The sequence below is a fragment of the Labeo rohita genome, chromosome 20, assembly GCF_022985175.1.
Source record: "Labeo rohita strain BAU-BD-2019 chromosome 20, IGBB_LRoh.1.0, whole genome shotgun sequence".
Lineage (NCBI taxonomy): Eukaryota > Metazoa > Chordata > Actinopteri > Cypriniformes > Cyprinidae > Labeo > Labeo rohita.
In genome coordinates, this window is record NC_066888.1 from 4,562,911 (window position 1) to 4,584,613 (window position 21,703).

At 34.8% G+C, this 21,703-nt stretch overlaps 1 protein-coding gene across 1 annotated transcript in view; it reads right to left on the reverse strand.

Annotated features, from left to right (window-relative positions):
• The window catches only part of LOC127182637 (exostosin-1), a 312,637-nt gene that overhangs the window by 24,842 nt on the left and 266,092 nt on the right, over positions 1-21,703 (reverse strand). The window contains exons 6-8 of the mRNA XM_051138031.1: positions 12,154-12,286; positions 8,897-9,015; positions 6,168-6,263 (exon numbers count right to left, since the gene is read on the reverse strand). Coding sequence (XP_050993988.1) covers positions 6,168-6,263; positions 8,897-9,015; positions 12,154-12,286 — 348 coding nt within the window. The remainder of the gene's footprint in view (positions 1-6,167; positions 6,264-8,896; positions 9,016-12,153; positions 12,287-21,703) is intronic.

Sequence of the window (21,703 nt, forward strand, 5' to 3'; positions counted from 1 at the left end):
TTTATAGTGTTCATTACCTAGATTATAACAAACCCAGAGATACAACACTACCCGCGAATGTGTAGATTTTTATTAATCCAACTCAAATTTTGTGATTCTGTTAATCATATGACTCACTTAGATTCATTCAATTCAGATTCATTTAAACTTGCCTACAGATTTAAAAATGACTGGTCGATTCATTTTTAATCAATAAACACCCCAAAAAACAAGACAGTGCTCACTCCTTATGACAATTAACCATGGTACATAAAAAACATGGTTATTATAATTAAAAACAAGTGTTTTTGTGGTAAAACTGTGGTTATACAAATTTGGCTGTTATACTGGAAACCTCCAGTGTGTGCAATCAGAAATATCCTGTATCCGAAAATCTCTTGCATCTTTAGTGTATGGACGTGTACGGGACTCGGCACACGTTGCCATTTATCACGGGTCGTACACCTTATGTTTCACTGAAATTTCTATTGTCCGATTTATCCCGGAAATTAATGTTTTCATGCAGTGCAATCTGCCTCTGGGTTGAACTCTCTTCTTCTCATGACCTCTACAGACTGTACTTCTAGTGAAAACCAAGTTCATGCTTCTCTATTAAGCTTTTATCTCAGTATTAAACAACTCCAATTTATCTTGATCAGGACTCAGATAAAAGCGTGTTATGATTTGGATGTGGCGTTTGATAGCTTATTAGTCACAATATGATTTAATTTTGACAAATGGCTTTTGATTAAAACTTTGATTATCTATTTCACACTGGTTTGACACATTAATTCACACTCCTTTCAAAGTAAGTAGCTGCATTTTATTTAGCTTTGGATTGTGTGCATGCTTCTAATCTTTAAAAACCATTTAGTGCTTTTAATTATTATCACCAGTTATACCACCAAAGACTAAATATGGACTACAGAATTAAGGCAGAATTCAACAGAAATATGGAGAATATATACCAAATTTTTACATATTACTTGTCTATAATGCATATAGTAACATCATTATGTATGCATGTACATACAATATGATGCTGCTTACACTGAAAAGCATATCTAGTACCAGTATGTTATTTTTAAATGTTATGTAATACATCTAAATGAAAGTTTCAGCTGCAATTTTTTCACAAATAAATGGGATGGATTGTATGGTTAGATTTATATCATCCAATCCTTCTCACACAACCTCCAAAAAGCAAATATGATTCCTGTAAACTATATGGAGGCAAATCCATTAATGCAAATTCAAAAAGCTGTTAGCATCTTGATGAATGATACTCAGATCTGCCTGTCATGATGATGATAATTGAAATGTCAGTCTCATAATGAATCTCGTGAGATGATAAATTGTTATGTTGGGTCATTAATGTGTTTGTGTATCAGACCTTTTCGGTTCTCCAATGAAAAGGCATTTTAAGTGGTCTGCATGACCCTTGAACTCTCCCCTTTGGCATTTCTTATGTCTGACTTGATAGCTTCAGTGTCCCATACCCAGACCTCTGACTATCAGCATAATGCCTGGTCCAATTTGCAGACAATTCTGTCCAAGAATAAAAAAAAAACAGTACAAACTACAATAACAAATGTGTGCAAATGTGATCCTCATCATCTTTTATAGATTTGATGCCACTAACCTGGTGGCATCAACTTTGATAAATGGTAGTGGAAAGGATGGTAGGAGTGTTTAGGAAACATGCAGATACCTCATGAATGTATATCTAGGTAACATTTTTATTTACATCAAGCCTAAAGGTTTATTTATTCTCTGCAGTTTTATGCAAAAGTTTGGGAACCCCTTGCAGAATCTTCTATTAAAAACAGAACTATTAATGCTGGAAAACTGAAGAATCTGCTGGATTTTTTTTTTTTTTCTGAAGAACAGTGCTCAGTTTAACTGTTCAGAACAACTGTTCAAACAAGGGACTCAAGAACAACCATCACAAAACAAAACAAACAAACAAAAAAAAAACAGTCATGGCCAAAAATATAGGCACTTCAAGGGTACCAATATTTTTGGCCATGACTGTAGATCATCCATCCATCATATATTGAATAAGTAGTACATCTCCAAGGTAACATATGCATAGATTATTAAGGTTGCTATGGCAGACATGCAGAGCTGATAGAAACACCTTAGATAACAGGCTTTTGTCCACCTGCATTTGATAATGTGTTGTTTTTTCATTTCGATGTTGACCAATGTGCAACAAAACAGAATCCAGTGACTAATATGGCATCTGCTTTTAAATGGCACACACCTACTAACTTAGATGAATTACATTTATCCTCTAGAAAAATGTAGTTGAATTATCACAGGCTTTACTGAGATACTTATCCCTGTCAGTGTGGTTTTAAGGCACAGTACAATAATAAACTGTCAGGTTGATTTATGAGAAATCTGCTTACAAAAAATGCTTAGCTGTGTGAAATTAAGGAGTCCTGTGATTATTTGGATGTGTTCCATGCTCCACTTAAACTACATGTGCAAACAACCTAAAGCAGAACAATTAAATTGTGAAATTGGTGTGTGTTAACACTGACAAGGTGGTACACTGATATATATTTATTTACTGCATGTCCACCAGTGTCAGAAACTAACCACCCTGTTGAAAAAAAAAAAAAAAATACAGCATATGCTGGTTAGGTAGGTTTTGAAGCATGGATGCTGGTTTGAGGTGGTTTATGCTAGTCCTTAGCTGGTCATGTGCTGGTCTTAAGGAGGGACCAGCTTAGGACCAGCACATGACCAGTTAAGGACTATCTTAAACCACCTCAAACCAGCAAAAAATAGGCAATAATTTCCCCCTAAAATTGATCTTATGTGTATTATCCCCATGTCCTGCCAAAACAGCTCTAATGCATTCAGAGGCATGGACTCCACAAGATCTTTGAAAGTGTCCTGTTGTATCTGGCACCAAAACATTAGCAACAGATCCTTTAAGCCCTGCAAGTTGTGAGGTTTTGCCTCCATGGATGAGATTTGTTCATCCAGCCCATCCCATAGATGCTCAATCGGATTGGGATCTGGGGAATTTGGAAGCCATGAACTTGAACTCTTTGTCATGTTCCTTAAACCATTTCAAAACAATATTTGCAGTGTGGCAGCTGCATTATCCTGCTGAAAGAGACCACTGCTATCAGGGAGCACCATTGCCATGAAGGGGTTTATATAGTCTGCTACAATCATTATGTAGGTGGGACATATTAAAGTAACATCCACATAAATGCCTGGACCCAAGGTTTCTCAGCAGAATAGGATACAGTACTTTGCAAAAGTATTCATACCCCTTCATTGTGTTACATTACTGCCTTATATTAAACTGCTTTAAACTACTTTTTTCCCCACGTCAGTCTACACCATAATGATAACGCAAAAACAGAATTTTCACAACTTCATACATTTATTTAAAATAAAAACAAAAACAAAAAACAAAACTGAAATAAGTACATTGCATAAGTATTCATACCCTTACCTCAGTAGCTAGCTGAAATACCTTTACAGCCTCAAGTCTTTTGGTTATGATGCAACAAGCTTTGCACATCAGCACTTGACAATTATCTGCCATTCTGCTCCTCACCTTTTCACCTCTCAAGCTCTGTCAGGTTGGATGGGAAATGTTTGAAACAGAAATATTTGATTGGGTTCAAACCCAGGCTGTAGCTGGACCACTCAAAGACATTCACAGAGTTGTCCATAAGCCATTCCTGCTGTGTGCTTGGGGTCATAGTCCTGCTGGAAGGTGAACCTTTTGCCCAGTCTGAGGTTCTGAAAGCTCTAGACTGGGTTTTCATTAAAAAAAAAAACAGCCCTACAGCATGAAGCTGTTACCACACTTTACTTCTGGGATGGTACTCTGCAGGTGATGAGCAGTGTCTGGTTTCCTTCAAACATGACGCTTGGAATTGAGATTCATCAGACCAGAGAATCTTGTTTCTCACATTTTGAGGGTCCTTCAGGTGCCTTGTTGCAAATTCCAAGTGTGTTTTCATGTGTCTTCACTAAGGAGAGGATTGAGTCTTGCCACACTACCATAAAGCCCAGTGTTGCAGTGATGTTTGTCCTTCTGTAGGTTTCTCCTGTCTCCACATATGATCATGTAGCTCAACTAGAGTGACCATGAGGATCTTGGTTACCACTCTAACCAAAGCACTTCTCCATCAATTGCTCAGTTTGGTCAGGAGGCCAGCTCTAGGAAGAGTCCTGTTTGCTTCAAACTTCGTCCATTAAAAGTAATGGAGGCTACATGCTTCTGTGAACCTTTAATACAGTAGATTTTTTTCTGAACCCTTCCCCAGATGTGTGGCTTGATGCAGTCCTGTTTCTGAGCACTACAGGCAGTTTTTTTTTTTTTTTTCCTCAGGGCTTGGTTTTTACTCCGATATGCATTTTCACCTGTTAGACCTTTTATTATGACGTGTGTGCCTTTTCAAATCATACCCATTCAATTGAATTTGCCACAGGTTAACTTCACTCAAAGTGTAGTAACATTTACAAGTGTTAATGTTGAGCTAAATTTCAACTGTATCAGATAAGGGTATAAATACTTATGCAATGGAATAATTTTTTCCCCCATAAATTTGCAAAGATGATAAAAACCTGCTTTTTTATATTGCTTTGCCATTATGGTGTATGGATTGAAGATTGATGTAAAAAAAAAAGTAATTTAAAGCAGTTTAACATAAGGTAGCAACATACAGTAACCAAACGTGAAAAAATGAAGGGTATGAATAATTTCACAAGGCACTGTACATATGCACCCATGATCTAAAAAAATGTGATCTATCAAACCAAGCAACCTTCTGAACGTTCTGCAGCTAAACAGCCCAATATTTCATCAAAAATATCTTCATTTGTGATCTGAAGATAAACGAAGGTCTTACAGGTTTGGAAGGTCATGAGGGTGAGTAATTGATGACAGAATTTAATTTTTTGGGTGAACTATCCCTTTAAGTTCTTCAGCAGTTTTGAACTACAGTAGATCTGTGTGATCAGACCAGATGGAGTAACTTTTGCTCCCTATGTGCATCAGTCATGACCCTAATGACCCTTACGCTGGTTCACCATTTGTCCTTCCTTGCACCACTTTTGACAGGTACTATTCACTGAATACCGAGAACTTCCCAAAAGACTTGCCATTAGATGCTCCGACCCAGTCGTCTAGCCATCATTATTTGGCCCTTCTCAAAGTCACTCAGATCTTTTTATTTCACCCATTTTTTCCTGCTTCCAACATGAAAATCAAGAATAGACCATTCACTTGCTGCTTTAATGTTGTGTCTGATCAGTACAGAACATTTGGAATTCTCCAAATTATAGAAAGTGTAAGTGACTTTTCTTAAAATTCACAAATCTACTGTAAATGCGCTCAAAGTTAACACGCAAATATGTCAACTTCACAAAGATATTGAGTTAAACTCATCATTTTTCTCCTAAGATCTTTGTTTCCCTCACATTTTCCACTGACTATATTTAAAAACCCTAAATGCCTAAATAGCTACATTTTCATACAAGATAAAACAACTAAGGGATAAGTGAGGAGACAGAGTAATCCATCACATTAAGTTGTTAAGGCTAACTGTTTCTGCAAATAACACATGAAAAGAAGATGTAAATGAGTAAAACATGTGCAAAGAAGGATGACGGTGAGCAGACAAAGTCTGAAAGGTGCTAATGATAAGATACATTCAGAATATTCACATAACCACCCACACACAGCTGTGCAGATATCACACATACACACGCACAATTTATATCAAATCATTTTAGAGATTTTAAATGGTGACATCTGTCCTGTTATGTGTTATTCTGTTTCCTTTCCACCAGAAAGTTTAAGTATAACTTCACTTACCTGCACTCCAGAAGTTAAACATGACAAAACCTTGCTTGGGGGAATGGTTCAAATAATTTGAAATGATTTATGCACTAAATTATTATTATTTTAATTCTAAAATTGGAAAATATCTACAGCAAAGACTATATCTAATATCTATTATAATTACACAGACATAAAATATAACATATAAAATAAAAAGTTTTTATCTCAAACTGTGTTAATGTGTGCATATTGTTTTTGTTGCATGTGTGTGGTTGTTCCAAGAACTCAATGCCAAGACTTAAAACCAGCATGCAATTCCTGTTTTTATTTCATCATCTTTCTCATTCTCTCTCCTCTATCTCACCTTTCTTTTGCCCTCAATGATGGAGAAGGGTGTTGTGATGGAGGGCCACTTGTTTCTGGGTGGTGGAGGCTTCTCGCAGTTCCACAGCACTACAATCTGAAAGCACATTAAAACACATGAGCTGTACTGCACTTTTCCATACATGTGCAAAACATGAGCATTCATTGTTAGATTGCAACCAGTTTTTGTAGGTGCAGGTGTGAATTACAGCCCACATGCAAAAAGTAATCAAAATTTCTCAACAAATCCCACACTCATTTATTAGTGCAGAAAATAGGTGTGAGAGCCACTAGAATAATATACAACAAACTAGAAATTATCAAGAGACTTTCCGTTTTTAGTAACTGTGTTAATTAAGGGCATTTGCACATGTGAAAAGAAGTGTGCTTAATTGTATTGAATGTGTGCTTCAAATCTTTTTCATTTTAGTGTAAATATCATGCAATTAAGTGTTCAAAGGCATTACATTCAGTTCACATTTAAATTCTCAGTATATTCTTTTTTAAATTACAGTACATTATTACAAACTAAACACTTTTCTTATATGCAAAAGTGTCCTTTCTTAATAAGGGAATTCATTATGTTAATTTTATACAATTTAGTATCTATTATAAATTCAATAAATTGTCAGCTGACAAAAAGTTATTTAAAGAATTTTAACTTTATGCAAAAGAGCAATGATTCTAACATGGTCTGTCACTTGTCAGATACGACGCCCAGACTGAGTGTATACTAGTTTTGCACAGCCAGACATTTGACTAGTTTTACATGATTAGTTGCTGCCCACATACAGGGACATAATAAAAAATGATGTGTGGAAAACCATGTCAAAAATTGTGGGCATTCTAAATGAGTTTGATTCATGCATTGATAATCATTCATCTTGTTCATGATATGATGCATTAGCCAGTGTTGTAATTAATATACCAACACTTTCCCTTGAGAAAGTAAAAGGAATAACAAGGAGCAAAAAAAACAAAAACAAAACAAAACAAAAAAAAACACCTACTCATTCTCATATTGTTCCAAACCTATGATTTTGTTTATGGTATAAGGCCACTAGTGAAAATAAACATACTAAAATGTATTGGAATTGCATTTATTTCATGCTAAGTATACTGAAAATGCATTTACATACTTATGTACTTACTTAAAATACCCTACTTTTTTTTCAGTACACTAAAATGGTATACTTCAAGTCTGTCAAATTGGAACAACTAATTTTGTGCTTAACACACTCTAATTGTGCAGAAGCAGAGCTGAAGTCCAACTAAATGTATATTTAAGTATATTTGATTGTGCTAAAGTGGAACTACTGCAAGTATACTTTAGGTACACTTTGAATATCTTGCATTTAAAGACTGATATTGTTACTCAAAGATCATACAATTCTCATTAATAGTGACATTAAAACACATTTTGGGCTTAATATTAAAAAAAAAAAAAAATACATTGTGCACAAGTAGTACTCGAAACAAAGTTTAGTTATTATTTTTATATCGGTACATCTTGAGCGATATGTCAGTAAATATGTTAATAGATGTTAAATATGTATTTTAAATACTTTTTTACTGGGGGTTATTATCATTAAGTAAAACTAAAACCAAGAAAAATAATAAAATAAATAAATATTTGACCTGAAATAAAATAAAATAGATAAAAAGCAACATTTATCATGTCAAATTATTTATAATTTAAGTACTGAAACAACTAAAAACTAACATACATTAAAAAATAATACAAACTATATAGTTTAAAAAAACTATATAATCATATAAAAAAAAAAAAAAAAAAGAATTAAAATTGCTAAAACTGAAACTATCATTAAAAACAGATACATACAAGTATTAACAAAAACAACAATACTATATGAGTGATACGAAAATAATAATGCTTTGGTGAAGCACAAAAGGAGAAGCTTAGCAGAATGTTCAAGCCTCTCATTTACATACAATGAAAGTGAATGGGGACCCTGTTGAAAAAAAAACAGCATATGCTGGTTAGGTAGTTTTTGATGCTGGGATGCTGGTTTTAGCTGGTCCTCAGCTGGTTTATGCTGGTCCTGAGTATCAAAGCATCCCAGTATCAAAACCTACCTAACCAGCATATGCTGTTTTTTTTTCAACAGGGCACCAAAAGTCTGTCAACTTCAAATGACAAAAGGCACCATAAAATTTATTTGTAATTGACTGATGTCTTGTAATTCTCTTAATGCACCAAATTGTGAATATGTACACATTCAAATCAGGTAAATGAGATTTGAGAGCTACACTTAAAATTTTCAACAAATAATACTTTAGACTTTTCCTCACACAAAGCTATCAAAAGAGTTGAAATATTATGAATATTGTGGTGCATAATATTACAACATTTTATGCAAACAACTCGTATTATGAAACTTCAATTGTGTTTTGTTTTGTTTTATTTATTTGTTAAAATCACCCATGTTATAAAGAAGAAAAAAGTAATATGAGTTTGAAAACGACTTGAGAGTGAGAAAATGAAGACAGATTTTTTGCCCCTTATATTTACCAGTGATACATCTCATTTGTGATTTAATATAGCCAGTTGCGCAGGCCGCCAATAAAGCAAGAACTCTAACCAACACTGTGACCTCCAGCAAACAACTGCTGACAGTGTGAATGGCCCTTAACTTGATGCACACTTGCAGCATGGATAATAATGGAAGCGTTGTCATTGTGTCTCATTATTTGCTCTCATATTCTCACCTGCGCACAGAACTTGGACTTGGCGACGGCATGGATCAGTTTGAATATGGGCTGCTGTTGGGACTGTAGAGGTGTGACCGCTTGAATGACGGCTGTAAACTCCTGAGACGGACTCTTACCTGCAGAAATCACAGAAGTGACTTTAGTGCTTTTAGACAGTCTTTGCTTAAATCACAAAGCACATAAAAATGCAGTTTTTACACACTGCGAACGGCAGATTAGCCTTTATGAAATCAGTCTTCAGCGGCATCAGCCTCCGGTGTGTAACATCTCTCTGCATTTGTATCAGTTTGCTTTATGGCAGCCATTCAAAGAGAGCACCTGTTTATCTTTGTTCCTCCGCAGGGATTCGCTTCATTTATCTACGTTTGCGTCTGCGACTCCAGAAAGCCGACAGCTACATTAAGTCTCTATTACATCACAATAAAGGTTACTACAAAGAACAAAAGAGAAGCAGAGAGGATAAAGCTAGTAAAATGAATTGATCAAAGCTATGAAACTTTTCTGGTTAGGCCGTAAAACAAAAGAGAAGTTCATAATATATCACAGTGACAGTAATTACGCTTACTCAGAACATCTATTATCCCTGCTTCCCCTCTGCAGGGATTCAGACTCTATAAAACAGAACAAAACAAGAACATGCGAATACACACACGGTCTAAAACACGTGAACAAACAGGCCACACACTCAGACCACACAGAAACAAACCACACACACAAACACAGTGAACTACAAACGGGCAAATCCACTTTTGGTTTGATTTTAAAACACATTATGTGAATGTAATGTTAATGGTCCGCCCACTAATTGTGGTCACATCTGGAAGTACAGTCAGTAATCAGAGGTCATTTGGTTCACACACAAACACATAAGTGGCAGATGCAGAAAATGAAAGATATTCTCTCAGCAAGACTATTAAGGATCACAGCTAAAGTACTAATCATGATAAAATATTAAATGTGGCATATTTTTGTGATAAACATTATATAAATACAATAACATAATTCATTAACCACACCATTAACCAGTCAATGCATTAATTATTAAATCTCATTAAATATCATTATAAAAATGATTATAATGTAAATGAGTAATATATATATATATATATATATATGAAGAGTTCAGATGCAAAACCAGCTAAAATCATAAGACCATAAGACCATCTCGGTCAAAAATGAGACAATGATGCTAAGTGGATGCTCTCTACATATAGTATACGTCCATCAAATACTTTTTCTTCAAACTCACTAAAATACCAGCCTCAGCCCAACCAGAAGTACTGGTACTTACATAGAAACCTATACATCTGAGCCTGATAAAATGCATTTTTTAAAGAAAGACATCAGATTTAGCTGGTTTTGCATCTGAACTCTTCTATATATATATAAACGCATTAGATGATACCTCTTGTGAAAAGTGCACTGAAATTATACTGAATGTGCACTTATGTTATATATATATATATATATATGTATATATATATATAAACTGTGCTATAATTGTACTACAATAAATAAATAAATAAATGCCGCATAAGTACACTTTTAAAAAATGTAATTTTGGTGAACTAGAAGTTTTACTTTATAGTATATTTTAAATCAGGTTTTCATCTTCTTTAGTACTGACTTACATATTAAAGCACATGTAAAGTACTTGATTATATTTTTAACTGTACTGTGTTAATAAATATTATATTGAAAGTTACTAGATTTATATGAAATTATACTTAACCATTTAAAACTTTTTTTTAACTATATATTTCATCTACTTGTAATGTACTGAAATAAAACCACAAGCAGGTGGTTAATAGGTGTTATTATTATTATTATCATTATTATTGTTATTATTTATACAACAACTCTTCCTGAGTTACAAATACTACATATTCAATTCCTGAGGTGTTTAAAAACTATAATCCATTTTATTTATTTATTTATTTTTGGTCAAATATTCACTTTTTTTTTGGCAGAGGCAGAAATCCTTTAGGTCATAGTATGCCTAGTTTGTTTCTTCATCTGAACTGAGTTGGAGACATTTACCCTTACATCACTTGCTCACCAACTGAGTGGGTGCCGTCAAAATGAGAGTCTAAACAGCTGATAAAAGAGGAGCAGAGCCCCCTTCTTCTGACTTATTGCTTTAATAATATTTACTTCACTGAAAACATCCATGCCCATGTTGTCCTCATCAAAATCCACAAATACATTTATTTTGAATATACTATTTTCACCTGTAAATGTTGCTTGAATTGTGCATATTTCCCTTCCTAATTAGGTGAGACAACTTTTTCACTGGAGAAAACAATATTATAGATAAAGTAATCATATTTTTGCTGAAAACAATGTTTATGTTTAAAAACACAGATTTTCACTTCAAAAGACATTAATTATTGGACTTCATGTGAATTATTGTAATGTTTTTATCAGCTGTTTGGACCCTCATGATGACGGCACCCATTCACCTCATAAGATCCATTGTCGAGCAAGTGATATAATGCTAAATTTCTTCAGATCTGATCTGATGAAGAAACTCATCTACATCTCGGATGATCTGATGATGAGTAAACTATTCTTTTAAAAACAATTATCATGCATGTTCAGAACAACCACAAAAAGAGCCAAAAAAACGCAAGCCAGAAGATTCATCTGAGCTGTGTACTACAAAACATCATTATGTATGCAAGGCACAACATCTAAAATATTTTCAAATTACTGTTTCAAGGAAGACAGGGACACAGCAAACCATCAGCGCAGCACTGGTCATGTTGGATGATATCTCATTGCCTAATAAACAGCATGTATCACAGGTAGCCGGATTTATAGTGTTGCCCTGGCTGAGCGAATCACGCTGTATATCACGCCACACTGAAGTTCTCTCAAGTTATGGCCACGGACAGGGAGTCTAAACTGCCCTGTCATCAAAATTATGGAAAGTGAGACTAACAACGCCTTTGACAGCAGAGTATAGACCATCCATCACTCCTGCAACACAGATTTACTGCTGACATGTGAAGCCCAGGGACAAATCCGCTACAGACCCCTATATGCGCATGCAAACACACACAGGCCAGGTTTAGAAAGGAATATGGCGGACATATATGTCTATGATCCACTTGGAGATTACACACACACACACTGCTTAGAGGGAAACCAACATCTATTTGAGTTATGATTTCATTTTCACTGCAACAAAGTTTTACGGCATTGAGCTGAAGGTGGTGAAGACGCGCGCACACACACACACACACACTCACCGAGTGTCGAGTAATAGAAGGGGAAGAGGGTGAGGTCACTGGAGAACTCAGGAAGTGCGTAGAGTCCTCCAGGCAAAGAATTCCACATCAATCTGCTCCTGGACATGTGCGTCCGTATCCTGTCATGAATAATCTGCAAAAACAACACATGTATCAATATTTACAGTCACTATAAGCATTATGGGTGCTGCGATAATATAGTCATGAAATTGAAACTTAGCTCAGCACTTGATACGATTGACCATACACTCTACAAAATGCTGGGTTTAAAACAACCCAACTTGGGTTATTTGCCAACCCAGCGCTGGGTAAATATTGGGCAGAACACATGCTGGGTTATTTTGATCCAGCTCGTTGGGTTAAATGTGACCCTGGACCACAAAACCAGTCATAAGGATCAATTTTTTGAAGCTGAGATTTATACATCATCTGAAAGCTGAATAAATAAGCTTTTCATTGATGTACAGTTTTGTAAGGATAGAACAACATTTGGTCAAGATACAGCTATTTGAAATTCTAGAATCTGAGGGTGCAAACAAATCAAAATATTTGAAAATCAGTTTTAAAGTTGTCCAAATGAAGTTCTTATCAATGCATATTACTAATCAAAAATTAAGTTTTGATATATTTACAGTAGGAAATTTATAAAATATCTTCATGAAACATCTTTACTTAATATCCTAATGATTTTAGGCATAAAAGAAAAATTGGTAACTTTGACCCATACAATGTATTTTTGGCTATTGCTACAAATATACCTGTGCTACTTATGACTGGTTTTGTGGTCCAGGGTCACAGATGTTTTTACCAAACATGCTGGGTTATCTCAGGCTCAACTCAGCGGCTGAGTAGAAAAAAAATAACCCAGCGTTAAAAATGACCCAACAACTTAGTTACAGAAAAACTACCCAGCACCTAGGTAAAAAATAAAGCCCAATAAAATGACCCAGCAAGTTCAACCAAGAATTTGGGTTAAAAAATAACCCAGCACCCAGATAAAAATATTAAAAATAACCCAATAAAATGACCCATCGGGCTCAACACAGCATTTGGGTTAAAAAAAATAACCCAGACTTTTTTTAGAGTGTAATATCCTAATTGAATGTTTGAAGTGTCATGTGGGCATCCAAGGAACTGCCCGCAACTCGGAAAATAAAATACTGATATAATGATCACAGGTACTGAAAGAGCTTACAGGTGGCAACTGGATTGATATAGCATAGGCTTAAACCAAATGCAGTACCAATGATTTTTCCCACACAGAGTGTAAATGCACCGATATCCGGGAGCTGGGAAACTCCTTAAAGGAGAAGTCCACTTCCAGAACAAGAATTTACAGATAATGTACTCACCCCCTTGTCATCCAAGATGTTCATGTCTTTCTTTCCTCAGTTGTAAAGAAATTATGTTTTTTGAGGAAAACATTTCCGCATTTTTCTTCATATAATGAACTGATATGGTGCCCCAAGTTTGAACTTCCAAAATGCAGTTTAAATGCGGCTTCAAGCGATCCCAAATGTGGTTGTAAACGATCCCAGTCGAGGAAGAAGGGTCTTATCTAGCGAAACGATCGGTTACTTTCATAAAAATAATACAATTTATATACTTTTTAATGTCAAACGCTTGTCTTGTCTTACTCTGCCTGAACTCATTTTTTTCCGGTTCATGACAGTTAGTGTATGTCTAAAAAATTCCCATCTCATTTTCTTCTTCAACAAAATCGTCCTATATTGCTGTTTTGCCTTTTTTGTTAAGGGTGTTTAACTTTCTTTGCACATTCACTTTGCAAAGACTGGGTCGGTACTTCTGCAGTGATGTAGGATGATTGTGAAATGATAGAAAATACGATTGGAGTTTTTCGACATACCCTAACTGTCTTGACCCAGAGTACACAGAGTTAAGGCAGAGCAAGTCAAGGTAAGCGCTCGAGATTTACAACCGCATTTGGGATTGTTTGATGCTGCATTTAAACTGCATTTTGGAAGTTCAAAGTCAGGGCACCATATCAGTCCATTATGGAAAAAAATGTTTTCCTCAAAAAACATAATTTCTTTACGACTAAAGAAAGAAAGACATGAACATCTTGAATGACAAGGGGGTTAGTACATTATCTGTAAATTTTTGTTCTGTAAGTGGACTTCTCCTTTAAGTGGCTGAAAATGACAACCAAAAGGCGCAAAATGTGGCATCTTATCTGTATTTTATTTTCCAAGTTGTGTATTCCGAGTTGTGTTGCGGTAAAATTAGCAACAGATAGCATCAACAAGAGAAGCGAAGTCTTTACTGCTTTTCTTGTGATAAGAAGAGGAGAAAAGAATGGGAGGATGCCTGTGGAAAAGCTGTGTCTGTGTTCTCTCCACTTTAGCCCTGATGCCTTTGAGGCTTTTAGTAGACCACAGGTACTGAAAAAGCTTACAGACTATGCAAACATGCCGACTTTTGTCATGTCGCCACAGCCACTGAAGTCTCTCAGCACGGATTTCACTCGATAACCGGGTGCGTTTAGACTCTTTGTGGGGAAAATCAGTGATACAGCATTTGGTTTAAGCCACGCTTATATTTGAGTTGTGTATTTAGAGTTGCATTGTGGTAAAAACAGTGTAGCTCAGTATCAGTAGCTCACTGAGTGCAACCGTTCCATGTATTAAAAATAATGGCGCCCCCAATAGTCCAAAATATATATATATATATATAATGATGTGGAATTTTTAAATAACATAAACCTTTCGTGGGTTTTCTACTACATATTTCAGTAAAAGACATAATTTATGTTAGATTAAGCCATAGGGTTCCCTTTAAGAAATACCACTTTCATACTTTTATGATGATGACACCTAGATGTATTCGCCTGTAAAGACTAGAGATGAAGCATGTGCTAAATCACTCTTTAAATGTCTACAAGACTTAAAATGCTGGATGAACACTAACTTTCTTCAGTTAAATGAGAAAAAAGATACTGCAACAAGTCTAAGTCCTTTGTCATCCAATTTGCATACTTATGTTAAGAGTTTGAGTTTTACACAGAGTTAAAGTTTGACAGACAAATTAATTTAGTTGTGAAGAAGAGTTTCTTTCAACTGTGTAATATCGCTAAACTCAAATCTGTCTTATCTTTCAGTAATCTGGAGAAAGTAATTTATTCTTTTATTTCTTTACGTCTTGATTATTGTAATGCTTTGTACCTGGGTGCAAGTCAGTCTTTACTTTCACGTCTTCAGCGGATGCAAAATTCTGCAGTAAATTTGCTGACTAATACAAGAAAGAGCAATCAAATATCCTCTATTCTGGCCTCTTGACACTGGCTACCTGTTTAGTTTAGGATAAAATATAAGGTGTTTTTGTATACTTTTAAAGCTCTACACGGACTGGCACCACAATATATTTCTGAGCTCATGAATTTTCATTGTCCACACAGATCGCTGAGATCCCAAGACCAGTGCCTTGAAATTCCTTCTAAATTCCTTCTAGTCACGTCTAAAAAGCAAAGGAGATTGTTCTTTATTAGTTGCTGCACCAAAGCTATGGAATGGTTAATCAATATCTATCAGATTGTCTACCTCTGTAAAGATGTTTAAATCCTGCCTTAAGACACATTTGTTTGATGAGGCCTTTGCTGCTTTGTGAAGACTACTGGTTTGGATTAGACATATTTATATTAGTTTATTTGTATAGTATTTTATGCAGCTCCTGCTTTATTTTATTCTCTCTGTGTATATTGTGTTTTATGTAATTGAACAACACTTTGGTAAACTGTGTTTTTAAGGTGCTTTATAAATACATTTTGATTGACTGAATTTAGGACATGATATCACGTTGGATTACATCATAATCACTTCTCTAATGTGTTCATTGTTTGTGCTTGAATAAAAACATGACGTACATTAACTGCATGAGTTGTATAATCTTAGAAATTGACATTTCTGCCATATGCACATTACTTTGACAGTCACCTCTGACAAACAGACAACTCTTAATTGTAAGAGAAATATTCTGTAACACTTCTGTAAAATTGCTTTGAAACAGTATAGTGAAAAGCACTATACAAATAAATGTGAACTGAATTGAATGTTTTAGCTGTGGTTAAACCTTGCAACCAATAACTGCCAGTCGGTAAGTGCAAAAGGCAATTTAATTTCTATAAAAACACATAAAAACAAACTAATGAGTGAGGTTTAAACAGTCTGTTCAGTGATTTAGAATGAGTTTGGATAATCTAGAATTAGATTCTAAATTGCATTTTTATGTCAATTAAAATATGGGCTCCTGCATGTTTATTATTATTATTTTAGTATTATTATTTTAGAAATACTAAAACATTGCTAAATATATTTATTTTTTAGGTTTATTTATTTATTTAAAACATTACCTATTTAACAATTAATTTTTATTTACTTATTTATTTACTTACTTATTTACTTATTTATTTATTTATTTAAAATCTGTATAAAATGAATTGGTAAGTAACCTTTGATTACCTAGAGACATTCAATAATTTCAATAGTGTAACAACACATTCACAAGTTCTCTGATGTTGGATATGGGTACATGACATGCAGGTAAACAAATAAAATATTTTGACATCTTTTAGTAGTTGGTTTATTTTATTTGTTCATATTATCTACTGTCTATTTATTTGTTCACATCTATCTGTCGATAGATGGATGGATAGATAGATTCTCAACAGACAACATTCTCAACAGTATGCACACAGGCCTAATTACTCAAATTAAACACATTAATCTCATTTTATTACAACACTAATTAATCACAATCTGCCTCACCCCCATCACAACAGGGTGCAAGAGATCTTTGAACCAAAAATAACCTGTAAAACACACACACACACACACCCTTTTGTGTCATGAGTCCTCCTCTGCTGAGCCTGATTGGTTCCGTCTCTCGAGTCTAGGAACGCACAGGCCAATTAGGATCAACTACAGTCTAATTAAAGAATCCTCATGTCAGGCAGCGTGTGTGTTTGTGTGTCTCTACATGTTTTAATGTGCTGTATGAACTGTAGTGATTTTGTCATATCCATGCAGCAAGTGAAGCATCTCGCCGGTCTTGTGTTGTGGAGCAGGGAAATGATCTGAACATGGCATATGTTCTAGAGGAAGTACCAGTACACCCGAGTCCATGGAGAGGGCATTTGATCTATGCTCTTAATTAGGCAGCATATATAGCTGCATGCACACAACACATGCACAAGTGTTAAAAGACTCATTACATAGTTAGTCAACATGGTATGGTGTAGAGTTCACAATGTACTATTAAATACCAGTCTATGCAGTTGTGTAAATGGTCTTGTCAGTAGAGTGTTGCAGGGATGCTGTACTGTATTTTTGTAGGCCTAAACCTGGGTATGAGTTAGCATTTTAGCACTTCCATTGTGCTGAATCAATGAATTTTTTGAAAGGGTATTTGGTAAAATGTCTGACATAAGGCCACCTTAAGATATTTTCACAGTTTTTACACACTTGTGTGTGTTTTTAAAGGTTTTATTTGTCGTTAAAATAAGGCATTTTGCTAACAAGTGGCTGAATGTGACTACAGAGTTGAGGACATTAAACACTGTCACGCTGAACAGTAAAACTCATCTAGGGCTGTGCAAATAATCGGATGCGATTATCATGTGCATCTCGTCAGTAATGCCAGTTCTGTCATTCGTAAATCTTGTGTGAGTCGACTTTCAAGCTATGCAATATCGCATTCATCATCGGATATGTATTGCCTCTGATAATGAATGCAATATTGCGTAGCTTGTCAGTGAACTATGGCTCTGTGTAGTAAATGCTGCTCCATCTGACAGCACGTCATGGAGATTTACAACTAATCACAGAACCGGCACTACTGACGAGATGCACAGGATAATCACATCCAATTATTTGCACAGCCGCCCTATCTACTCACTAGTCTGCTTTCACAAACTAAAAAAGTTGTCCAGAGCTTAGAGATGTTGGCATGGTGCAGTTTCTTAATAACCTACTTTACATTTGGCTTTTTACTTCTGCAAATTATAGGCATCCTTATGAACAAAACCTGTAAGGATCATAAACTTTTGTTGGTCACAGAGCTTCTTTTCTAATTTAATCCAGAAGCCGGTGGAAAGATCCTATTTCCTCGGTCATCAATGCAGTGCTGTATATGTTTATATTTCTATTCAATCTGTTTCGCTAGTTGTACTTTTTCCAATGATCTTCAACTCCATACTGACACCTATTTGTCTGGATGTATGAAGCTTGTTTATTAACTGCTTTTATTAACTTAAAGGAGAAGTCCACTTCCAGAACAAATATTTACAGATGATGTACTCACCCCCTTGTCATCCAAGATGTTCATGTCTTTCTTTCTTCAGTCGATAAGAAATTACATTTCTTGAGGAAAACTTTCCCACATTTTTCTCCATATAGTGGGCTTCAATGTGCCCCGAAGTTTGAACTTTTAAAATTCAGTTTAAATGCAGTTTAAATGTAGCTTCAAATGGCTCTAAATGATCCCAACCGAGGAAGAAGGGTCTTATCTAGCAAAACGATCAGACTTTTTTGAATCAAATTTACGATTTATATACTTTTTAACTTAACTTTTTATCTTGTCTAAGTCTGTGCAAACTAAGTCTGTGTTTTTTTCCGGTTCAATACGGTCATCACAATTAGGGTATGTTGAAAAACTCTCGATTTCTTTCCCAACTTTAAAATCGTCCTACATCGCTGCAGAGAAGATCAAACGTTCTTTACAAAAAAAAAAAGAAAAAGGTAAAACAGCGATGTAGGATGATTTTGACGTTGAAGAAGAAAACAAGATGGGAGTTTTTTGACATACCCTAACTGCATTGACCCGGATTACAGAGACTATGCATGCACATCGCAGAGATGAGACAAGACGAGTGTTTGAGGTTAAAAAATAAATAAATTGTCAATTTGTTTAAAAAATGACAGATCGTTTTGCTAGATAAGACTCCTTGGCTGGGATCGTTTAGAGCCATTTGAAGCTGCATTTAACTGCATTTTGGAAGTTTAAACCCGGGAGCACCATTGAAGTCCATTGAAGTCCAGAATTTTTCTTCATATAATGAAGAAAAATTCTGGAATGTTTTCCTCAAAAAACATAATTTCTTATCGACTGAAGAAAGAAAGACATGAACATCTTGGATGACAATCGGTGAGTAAATTTTCTATAAATTTTTGTTCTGGAAGTGGACTTCTCCTTTAAATTCAGTTGTTTCCTGAAACCACAGTTGTTCCTGTTTTCGCAGTCATTAAAACATACAATACTGCTGTAGTTACAGTATCTAAGTGTACAAATACTTACATATTTTCAGCATTTTAACATACAGTACTGACATATTGATGACACCTAAAAATGAATTCTTATGATTATTGAAATCACGGCATTCATTTTATTATTATTGTATTCAGTTGTCAAATGAATGGGTTTATGTTTTCAACTGCATTATTAAATTTAATCATTCACTTATTATGAAATGATAACATTTCATTCTGTTCTGTGTGATTTATGCTGCCAGACTGTTTCAAAGAATACATGACGTTAAACAAGACTACACAAAAGGCATTTTTTCCATTTTCAACATGACTAGAACCATAAATATAGCAAAAATGCAACATAATTACAAAAGGTATCAATGTTATTCGTGCACTATAATACAATTCTTCACAATCTATATGAGAAAAAGACACTAATCTAAGCTTTTATTCAGCGACCTTCATCTCCATCCTGAGCAGCGACCGACCGCTTTGCAGTAAGCAGCAAAACCCGCGCTGATGCGTTTGTTACGAATTTAAATGCTGGCACTTTGACAGGTTTTACGGCAGGAAAATCAAATGGTCATTGCGCTCGCCTGCTTCGTCACAGATTGCAACATGCCTAGTTTCTGGTGAGGTGTTTGAATGAGAAATGCGTGCCTTCACAGAGTGGATTGGAATAATAATCTGAATGATATTTTCAGCGATTAACAACTTAAGTCCTGCTCTGCACCGCACATAAACCTATTATATTCCGCCAGAGAGGACTGCAGCTGAAACACATTGTTATTTGGATTACTTTTAGTACTGCTTTTAACATTTTTGGAATAAATAAATGATTGGGATTGCACTTGTCTGTCTGTCATGTTTTTTTTTTTTTTTATATTGTACAGAAATAGTTATGGTTAGGTTTAGAGGTAGGAGTGGGATTAGTGATTATAAAACAAGAATAATGCTATATTGTTGCTAAAATGGTAATTTCCCTGAACATTTCAGTCAATTTTTTTTTAATATTCGCTATAAAATGGGTAGGTTTAGGTTTGCGAAAAAATAATAAAAATGCATATTCGCTATAAAATGGGTAGGTTTAGGTTTGGGGGTAGGTTAAGGGGTGTAAACATCTTAATCTCATTGATAAAATGATAAAAATGCATATTCGTTATAAAATGGGTAGGCTTCGGTTAAATAATGTTATAAAAAGGCATTTTTGCTATAAAATGGGTAGGTTTAGGGGTAGGTTAAGGGGTCTAAACATCTAAATTGCTTATTGATAAAATTATATAAAAAAAATGTTTTCCCCTACTGTCTGTGATGAGAATAGAATTGTGACTCATTTTTGTTGTTTCCTACCAGTTGCAGGAACTTCTGCAATTAAGTATCTTAATTCAACCTCATTGAAAACCCTATGTCACACATTCAGGGACTATCAGTAAACAATATGTTTCCTGTCATCAAACAGACACTTTTCCATGCTGTGTTTTTGCAGCCCCTGAGGCTGGTCTCTTTCCAGAGTTATTCTAATCCCTGCTTCTGTTCCGCTAGAAATGTTTTGAACAGAATGACGGTGTTTGAATTTTTGAGCCCAGTGTCTGGATTTGCCCTCCTTCTGACCGAACCATAATTCTTCATATCAAAGACAAACGATAGAGAAAGACAATGAAAAGAGCTATTCTCCAGTTTACTTAATCACTCACTCATAAATAAATAAATACATTTTTTTTTCCTCATTAAAAGATTTACTTCTAAAGAAATGATTTGCACTTCAGACAAAAGTAATTAAGGCTCAAGTTGCCAAGTTGAGATCACATGACCAGTTATACTTTGCACTTCAAACATGAAAATATTAATCTAGTAGTAGTAGTAGTAGATGTAGTAGTAGTAGTAATAGTATATGTTTATTATTATTATGTGAAAGAAAAAAATCTACTTTAAGATGCTGTTGAATGCACGTTGGAGCTGACTGCCTGGTCTCATTGTTTATGCGTGGGTATTAGTACATAACATTAACAAGTACAAAATGTTTTTTATCGATGCTAAAACATAAAATTTAGATGTAATGCGACATTCAAAACTTACAAATCGCTATGCATTTTTAGCTAAAAAACGTAAAATATGTATGTATCTTTTATATCATTGAGATATTTGTATCAATGCATTTTTATCATTTTATCAATGAGATTAAGATGTTTACACCCCATAACCTACCCCCAAAACTAAACCTACCCATGTTATAGCGAATATGCATTTTTTATAATTTTATCAAACCTAAACCTACCTATTTTATAGCGAAT